This window comes from Halictus rubicundus, chromosome 12, assembly GCF_050948215.1.
Source record: "Halictus rubicundus isolate RS-2024b chromosome 12, iyHalRubi1_principal, whole genome shotgun sequence".
Taxonomy (NCBI): Eukaryota; Metazoa; Arthropoda; class Insecta; order Hymenoptera; family Halictidae; genus Halictus; species Halictus rubicundus.
The window spans coordinates 13106100-13115886 of record NC_135160.1 but is presented as its reverse complement, the minus strand read 5'-3'; the positions used below and the strand labels follow the sequence as shown (position 1 = coordinate 13115886).

The window sequence follows — 9787 nt, the reverse complement described above, 5'->3', positions numbered from 1 at the left end:
GAATATTTTCGTTTTATTCATACGAAACTGATAATATATTAAATGTTTAGTAATCTATTGAATACAAATTTTGTAATGTAACAAATATTTTGTAATATTTTTTTGTAATTTCCTTGAAATATTGCCACAACAACTTCTAGTGGTGCTTCAGAGTCGCCACTCGAGTGCTGAGGGTTAAGATTTGCAGTATGCAGAGGAAGGTACAGTGTTTACTTTCTATATGTCCCAAATGCCTAGCCGATAAAAGTCCCGGGACTATCCCCACTTCGGCGTCGATCAAAGAATAGCATCTCCTGGCCGATACATGTCCCTGACTGGACCCCTGTTTTGGACATGTATCGAGTAAACACTGTATCGCTAAATTTTAACACTAAACCTCCCGAGCCTTAACAGTAACTAATACATATTGTCTTATAAGAATTACGAGATTGAATTTATTTAGATTTTGTGCGGTTCGTATTATAATACGTGCTCTACTAATTAACTATTTCCACGAAATCATCTTTATAATTTCAGCAATTGTAAAATAGAAAATCTGAAACCAGTCATTCTGACCGGCGGTGGTAGGTTCAGTGTAAACATACCAGTTTAGGTTATTGAAATTACTATGGTCAACGTGTTTGTGGTCTGGCAATGGAGGTGTCGAACGACATTGGAAAACCGAGGTGCAACACGATGCACCGCGGTGCAACGAACGCGAGTGCATCGGCATCGAGGGAGAGAGGCGAGAGGGGCGAGAGTGCGAAATTTAAGACGACTTCCTTGGATCCTATCGCGAGGGATAAATGTTGCGTCGTTAGGAGTTAACGAGAAAAAGATGGCTGGCGGGTGCGTCGAGTGCGGGGAGAGAAAGAGGGCGAAATATCGCGTGCATAGTCAGCGAAAGCTCGATACTTAATTGAAACCGCCGACTAAGCTTTCGCCTGCGCATTCTGCTCCTTCCTCCCGACTTCCGCTCTTCCGTCTAATCACTACGAATTTGTGCGGGCCACCCGATACACAGACAACGAACTGGACACGGACAAGAAATTATACGAAATATTTATTAGAATAATCACATGTGTAAGCTTACTAGTAGACTGAGGATTTTACGAAATTAAGACAAAAATGGGTACGCACTATTTAAAGCAGTGGACACGTTAAAACGATTTAGGGACATCATTAACCTCAGCTTAACACTAAACCTGCTATTGAATAAAGTAATACCGACAAACGTTCGTTATATAAACCAAGCTTAACAAACTCTGCTTTATTAACTTAGCTATATTTAATTAATGTACTTTAAGTAATGTACTATTGTAATTAATGTTTAATTAATGCGTGCGCATCATTCACATACAAACTAGCGTGCATGGCGTCTTACAATGCTTTAACACCTACCAAGCATGAAACGTATAGAAGTGAAACGTCTTATAGAAGGGAAAAGATTGAATTTATTTAAACTATGAACGAATTTCAGAATAATGTATACTTAAATAAAGAAGTCAATTCAGTAATTTCCTATGAAAACTCTTTTATAATTTCAATAATTGTGAAATAGAAAACCGGTCATTTTGACCGCGGTAGGTTTAGTGTTAATAAGATGATTAAACGAAAAAAGACATTTTTATTTGGCTCCTTTGTCCTGCAATCACCGCAAATATTTTTTATTTTGCATAAAGATTCGCAGTCTAATGATGATTGACAGAAGACTCTAGTCTTCGGTTGTGAATTCTTGGTAAACGAGGGACCAAAGGTCCAAAGGGTTTGAAGGGTTCACGTGTTAATTTCCCTGTACCCATCGCCACTAAGGTACAAATCCAACGCAAATGCACTTTGAGACCAGAATGAAGAAGCTTTGAAGAAGAGTCCATGGAGATCTAGGAAAGATAAACATGTCTTCGGATTTCCATGCTTGGTAACATTGGTGAGCAACAGATGAAGGATCCAAATGGTCCAGAAGATCTAGAAAGTCTTAATTCCTTTGTATCCATTGCCAATAAGGTACGGATTCATCGTAGACGTAGCCTAAGAACGAAGAAACCCTGAAGAAGAGTCCGTAGAATTCTCAGAAAGATAAATACTCGTGTTTTCGGATTTCCATGCTTGGTAGCATTGGTGAGCAAAAGATGAAGGATCGAAATGATCCAAAAGATCTAGAAAGTCTTAATTCCTTTGTATCCATTGCCAATAAGGTACGGATCCATCGTAGACGCACCCTAAGAACGAAGAAGCCCTGAAGAAGAGTCCGTAGAATTCTCGGAAAGATAAATACTCGTGTCTTCGGATTTCCATGCTTGGTAGCATTGGTGAGCAAAAGATGAAGGATCCAAATAATCCAGAAGATCTATAAAGTCTTAATTCCTTTGCCTCCACCGCCAATAAGGTTCAAATCCATCGTAGACGTAGCCTAAGAACGAAGAAACCCTGAAGAAGAGTCCATAGTACTCTCGGAAAGACACGTATGTCTTCTTCTAATGCTTGGTAGCATTGGTGAGCAAAAGATGAAGGATCGAAATGATCCAAAAGATCTAGAAAGTCTTAATTCCTTTGTATCCATTGCCAATAAGGTACGGATTCATCGTAGACGTAGCCTAAGAACGAAGAAACCCTGAAGAAGAGTCCGGAGAATTCTCAGAAAGATAAATACTCGTGTGTTCGGATTTCCATGCTTGGTAGCACTGGTGAGCAAAAGATGAAGGATCCAAATAATCCAGAAGATCTATAAAGTCTTAATTCCTTTGCATCCACCGCCAATAAGGTTCAAATCCATCGTAGACGTACCCTAAGAACGAAGAAGCCCTGAAGAAGAGTCCGTAGAATTCTCGGAAAGACACGTATGTCTTCTTCTAACGCTTGGTAACGTTCGTGAGCAAAAGATGAGAGGCCCCAAGCGTCCAAAAGATTCAGAACCTGTTAATTTCTTTGCATCCATCATCAGTGAAAGCACGAGGTCGACATAAGCGTACCCTAAGACGTGACTGGCGTCGTTTGGGCACTTTCAGCCGTCGAGATCACACAGGTTATCCATAGTCTCGCCGATAATTTCTCGTGTCTTTACAAGTATTTCGCTGACAATACCATCGGGTAATTAGAGGCTGCGAAGACGGCGTGCAAGCAAGCAAGCAAGGTGGCTGTCTAGCGTCGAGTGCCGCCGTTGTTCGGTCTTTAGAGCGTTCTCCGTATTAGCGTGGTGAATTGGTGTACACAATGCCTTCGACACCCTCTCTCTCTCTCTCTCTCTCTCTCTCTCTCTCTCTCTCTCTCTCTCTCTCTCTCTCTCTCTCTCTCTCTCTCTTTCTCTTTCTCTTTCTCTTTCTCTCTCTTCCTTCGTTCTTCTTCTCCTCTATAAACCACTTTTTTCCCGCCTCTTTCGCTCGATCGATCCCCCTCCATGTTCCTTTCTTTCGCGGTTCGTTCAGCGGCGTCGCGTATTTCCGTCGGAAAATGGTTCTTCGAACCTTCTTACCTCGATGGGGTAGTTTGGCAGGAAAAGTTTCTAAGTAAACGGACGACGGGGTCGGTCTCACGGGCGACGTCCCGAAAGGATTACCGGTCTTATTTGCTTGGCAAAGTCGATAATCTGCGGACATATTGGTTTCCGTTGGAATCGACGCGACGCGACGCGACCGTTCGCTGTCTATGCTGGACCACGCGTCGCTGTCCCGCGACGTTTACCGAATTTATGGTCTCTACGTGATGTTGCGACCAAACACCGCACACAATGGAGGAAAGAAGGTTCGTTGATACGAGGAGAAACTCCGGGATGCGTGGGAAGATCCGAGGATAATCGAGAGCTCGGTTTAGGTCGCTGAATATTTCGGAGATGAGGAGAGCGGAGAGCATAGCTAGATTTTTTGGGGATGCAAGCTCCGTGGTAATTAAGGGAAACAAATCAATCCCTAGTCTGGACACTTCAAAATTTGAGAGGAGAAAGAACTCTCGGATTTTCGGAGCTAGATGTTTTGGCGATTCAGGATCTAGGCTAGTTACGTAGGTAGCCTTCTGAGGCATTGTTCTAGCTCCATGGAAATCGAGGGAAACAAAGCAACCCTTGGTTAGGGCATTTTGAAATTGAAGGGGAGGAATTTTCGGATTTTCGGAGCTAGATTTTTAGGCGATTCAGGATCTAGGCTAGTTACGTAGGTAACCTTCTGAGGCATTGTTCTAGCTCCATGAAAATCGAGGGAAACAAAGCAATCCGTGGTTAGGGCATTTTGAAATTTAAGAGAAGGAATTTTCGGATTTTCGGAACTAGATTTTTAGGCGATTCAGGATCTAGGCTAGTTACATAGATAGCCCTCCGGGGCATTGTTCTAGCTCCATGGAAACCGAGGGAAATAAATCCATCCCCACTCAGGGCATTTTGAAATTTAAGAGAAGGAATTTTCGGATTTTCGGGGCTAGATTTTTAGGCGATTCAAGATCTAGGCTAGTTACATAGCCCTCCGGGGCAATGTTCTAGCTCCACGGAAATCGAGGGAAAACAAAGCAATCCTTGGTTAGGGCATTTTGAAATTGAAGAGGAGGAATTTTTGGATTTTCAGAGGCAGATTTTTAGGGGATTCGGAGTCTTTGCTTGGCACGGGTAGATATTGCTCCCTGGGGCACTGTCCCGGCTCTGCATAAACCGAGAGCGACGGAGCAACCCCCGGTTAGGTGTCCTTAAAATTTGAGAGGGGGGAGAAGATTAGGGTTTCCAGAGTCCAGATTAGGTATAGACATAAATTGCCCTCTGGGGCACTGTCCCGGCTCCGAAATCGAGGGGAACAAAGCAGTGCCTAGTTGGGTCTCTTAAAAATTTGGAAGAAAAGCAAATTGGAAAGTTTGGTATTCTCGGAGCTGAACATTTCAAGAATGTAGAGAGTCCGAGTTAGACGTGGACACAGATTGCCCTATGGGGCACTGTCACGACTATCAATAGCAACGAATTCGAGTGGTCTGTTCAGCTCAGTTATCGCAAACAGAACAAGTCAATCGATTTGTCTTCCGCGATCTCGAGACCCCTCTGTTTAATTTCGAGTGCGTTGGCTCCGAAAGGGTTGCCGCACAGGGTCACCGTAGCGATCGACAGAAGGACCATTTAGGTATCGTGGCCGCGAGCGAGGTTCAATTGGTTACAAGGACGGAATAGCTAAATCGTCGTCGTGAAAATTATTACGAGCGACGAGGTTGCGCGTTAGTCGCCCAAACAGAATTTCAATGGGGGAGCTGTTCCCCACTCTTGACCCGTAGATCATTGTCGCGGCGGTTGTTATGCGACCGGACACGTCCGGCGTACCTAATATTTCCACGCCTAATAATCCGTATCGCATCAACCTATTATTTTTCATCCCCGTGGCGGAACATGGTTTTTCCAAGGATTTTCGAGGACCCATGGCCACGGTTGACTTCGCCGCGGGAAAATATCGCGACGCGAAAGCCGAAAATCGAAGAAACGTATTCACGCAGTCCGGATTTGGACAACGGCCAAGGACGCGTTGCTCAACCTTTAGCCGTGCGTTCGTCGACGGCGAGGTTGCTTGTTCGCGATGCAACCCTGGACGAATAACGCCAAGAGGTTAATAATTATGCGCGATTACGCGAGGTAAAGTTTACCAGTCGATGCACGTAACGCCGACGACAACGCGATCGCACAAGTATAAAAGACTGCTGGTCCGGAGTTTCGAGCATCAATCGATTTCCAACGTGCTTCCAAGCTTGTCACACCTACTCCTCAACGTACAACATGAAGTGCATCGCAGTGAGTACACGCTTCAACGCATTTAACCCGTGCATACGATCGCCTCTCCGCTGTACACGCACTCTTCTCTTCGGAAAACACGCTCTGTGCGACACGTTCTCCGCGAACATTTGAAATATTGAATATCGAGACGCGTTCCTGGGAAGTCGAAGCAGATTCTTTGAAAACTGCAGAGTCGAAATTGGTTATACGAACGATCTTTGGGAGAGAAAGCTCACTCGTGCAGATTACTTTGGGAAAGTTTTTAGTATTCGAGCACTTGGTTCTGAAATATAGAATAGAGCGACGAATTATTTTTACGTATTTTTGTGAATTTCGCGAAACGCCCTTTTACAAGAGACCCATTCAATTAATGCATGCACTGTGCAGTAACGCGTCGGTTCAAATCGTTTCTAAAGACTCAGTCGACAGGTATTCTTTCGCTTTCTTTGCCGCCCGGTTATTCTTGGTAAAAACGTTTCCACGATGCCTGCTTTTCAAGCAATGAGGCCGAATGCTCATTCCCCGAATGCAGTTCGCTACGTCGTACGCGTACGCTAGTTCTTCAGTGGTCAAATGAGGTTCGGCCCCAGTTGCGATCTTTAAGCTTTTCAAACTGGCGGATCTTTAAAGTTCTTTTCACTTGGTCGGAACTTTCGAAAGAATTCTGATCTTGAGATACGGTTTCCGCCATTAAACTGAGCTATCAAAGCAGTGGTTACGTGTGTTTACTGTAGTAGTTAAAACTGGGGGTTAAGAAGCAATTAGCAATTTTAATCGCTTTAACTGACAGAAGGAGTCTCAACATTTTGGGATCAGTTAGACCGGAAATTAGTTTAGATAATATTTAAATAATATTGGGCTGCTTGCCGTGTCCACCTTTAGCTATCTTCATTATTGCGAGTACCACCAAATTTCGAATTGTCAGCGACTTTGATTTAATATTCCCTTAACACTAGTTTCACAGAGCACTAAAAGCATTTTACTTCATAAAGTGTACTTCATAAAAATAAGAAGAATGTGTCAAGCCTAGTTTTTAGACATCTTTTTCGTAATATTGTACACCCAGAGAAATAAATTTGTTGAATAATCCCTCCTCGTTGCAATCTCAGTAATCTAAAATCTCAGTAAATTGAAAATATAGCGAATGCAGTCAAACGTAAAAATATATGCAAAATGGGAACAAAATGTCAAAAAGGCAGTATTAAAAAGGCAGGTATTGCAATGTCAAAAAGATCAAAGTATCGAGGGCTTCCAATCGGTTGAGCAATTCCACGTGGATCTTGACAATCCCAACAATAGTAAATTAAAAATATCAGAACCCGTCAAATGGGTCCCGTAAACCTAGTGTTAAAAATGAAATGAAGCCGACACGCATGTTTCTCTCAAACTAGACAAGAGATTTGCTCGCAACCCAGCACACCTAATTGCAGCGTTTGGGTTCAGCTTAAATCGATCCCCGATTTCCCTCAACCCATTTGCATCATTAGCGTATATATTCGTTAGCTGAAAAATAGAAACGGAGGGTGTTGCTGACTTTCTGATTTTCTCTCATAACGCTGAAATACGAAGTTCAGAAGTTTCCTGGAGTGCTGAAAAAAGTTTGGTGATAAGGGCCTTCTTTCCATATTTCCTTATGATGCAAATGGGTTGAGAACATGATCGGCACCAAAGCGGGTATACTTGAACGAACCGCTCGCTCGTGAGAAGTCTAATTGCGGGCTGCGGATCGGGTCTAAACGACAAACCGATCTCGCTGAAGAAGATCGTTGACATTAACGAGTTACTGATGGAAACGACGCGATGTTTGATTGCAGGCTCTCGTTTTGCTCGGCCTGGTCAGCCTGGCCCTGTCGAAACCATTGGAGACCGAGTCGATCGAGCAACCGGCGAACGCGGAATCGGTACCGGCGGAGGCTGAGAACTTGAGGAACAAACGAGGGCTGTTGGTGGGCGCGGCTTACACCGCCCCCGTAGCCTACAGCGCGTACACAGCCCCGGTTGCGTACACAGCCCCCGCTGCCTATAGTTATCCGTACGCGGCCTACAGCGGCTACCCCTACTACGCCTCTGCATACTCCTCGCCGTACTATGTCGTCTAAACCGATCCAACCGGACCATCCAGTCTGACATCGACCACTTCATCTACCAAGGACTGTCCACCTAAGCTAAGCCGAACGACGACGACGACTGCAACCCGATATCTAGACAGCTCGAGCTATCCGCGAGCTGTCCTGATCCGATCGAGATGCACGATCTATGACATACCCTTTCACAAGTCACCGCGTTCGAACGCGTCACTAACCATTTGACAGGCACACGTGTCTTTCTGTATCTTTTGCGTGTACTGTACTTTATTCGTTAAGAGGATAATAAAACTTGTTGCAAATCGATCTTGATTCTTCTTATTCTCCGTACTCGAAGAGCCAGGCGTTCAGATAATAGTTAATAGTGTATCTTCGTGGGTACTGTACTTTGTTGGTTAAGAGGATGATAAAAGTTGTTGCAAATCGATATTGATTCTTCTTGTTCTCCGTACTTGAAGAGCCAGGCGTTCAGAGAAATAGTTTTTTCAGATAATAGTTAATAGTGTATCTTTGTGGGTACTGTACTTTGTTGGTTAACAGGATGATAAAAGTTGTTGCAAATCGATATTGATTCTTCTTGTTCTCCGTACTCGAAGAGCCAGGCGTTCAGATAATAGTTAATAGTGTATCTTTGTGGGTACTGTACTTTGTTGGTTAAGAGGATGATAAAAGTTGTTGCAAATCGATATTGATTCTTCTTATTCTCCGTACTTGAAGAGCCAGGCGTTCAGATAATAGTTTTTTCAGATAATAGTTAATAGTGTATCTTTGTGTGTGCTGTACTTTATTGGTTAAGAGGATAATAAAACTTTTTTCTTTTATTTATCGTTTATTCTAAAGTGGTCCCATTAACAACAATCACAGTGGTCATTAGCGACCACATGTTGCAAATCGAACTCGATTCTACTTATTCTCCGTACTTGAAGAGGCAGGTGTTCAGAGAAATAGTTTTCAGATAATAGTTGATAGTGTATCTTTGTGGGTACTGTACTTTGTTGGTTAAGAGGATGATAAAAGTTGTTGCAAATCGATATTGATTCTTCTTGTTCTCCGTACTTGAAGAGCCAGGTGTTCAGAGAAATAGTGTTCAGATAATAGTTGATAGTGTATCTTTGTGGGTACTGTACTTTATTGGTTAAGAGGATAATAAAACTCGTTGCAAATCGATCTTGATTTTTGTTATTCTCCGTACTTGAAGAGTCGGATGTTCAGATAAATAGTTTATGCAATTGTGGCGAAAATGGGGTCCTGGAATAACCGGGTAACCAGGAGTAATAACTATGGTAACCTGGAAATTGTCGACATTATATTATTTTTAATTTGTTAGAACTATTTCAATGAGGAAAGATTTTGCAGAAAGATTCAGTAGTCTAACTAAGAGGAGCCTAAGAGGAACGGGAGCGTTGTGATTGATTTTTATTTACCTGGAGACTATTAATGCGATTTTCAGTGATTGTGCTATACTAAAAGAAAGCTTAACTTGTTAACTGACTTTCAATGAACGTTTATAGAGACTTCGCCTGAGATGGATAAAGTTGGTATACAATTTTCCCAAAATCAATGTAGTTCCCAAAATAAATCAGTACAGTTTATACTAATATATTCCGATACAATAAAGTGCGAAAATTATTTATAGAAGGAGAAGGTGAACAATTTTCGGCAAAGGATGGCGAACGGTTAACTCTGTCATCTCCAGGGGAAAGGTTAAAAATTGTATAATGTGTTTTGTATAATAATCCCAAATGAAATTATTCGCCGGAATTATTATTGAACTTATTATTATTATTAGGAAGTCGCGAGCCGTGGGCCATTGATTCTCAAGATTTACGAAATCATGTCACAAACATCAGGTCGTGCCATAAGTTCGTGCCGTGGATATGTTTATATTATTCACCATTGAAAGGTACTTTAATGAAAAACCGCAGAAATTTTATAGTGACGATGTCTTTGCCAAAAAGGTCAGAAGAGATTGTGGATTAAAAGGGTGATTACATATTTG

The 9787-nt window shown here is 42.5% G+C and overlaps 1 protein-coding gene across 1 annotated transcript; it reads left to right on the top strand.

The window, feature by feature from the left end:
* The first annotated feature begins 5401 nt into the window (after positions 1-5401).
* Positions 5402-8126, top strand: LOC143359649 (uncharacterized). Its single transcript, XM_076797738.1, has 2 exons — positions 5402-5722; positions 7519-8126. The coding sequence occupies exons 1-2, from the start codon at positions 5708-5710 to the stop codon at positions 7801-7803; spliced, it is 300 nt and encodes a 99-aa protein (XP_076653853.1). The 5' UTR covers positions 5402-5707; the 3' UTR covers positions 7804-8126.
* The last annotated feature ends 1661 nt before the right edge of the window (positions 8127-9787 follow it).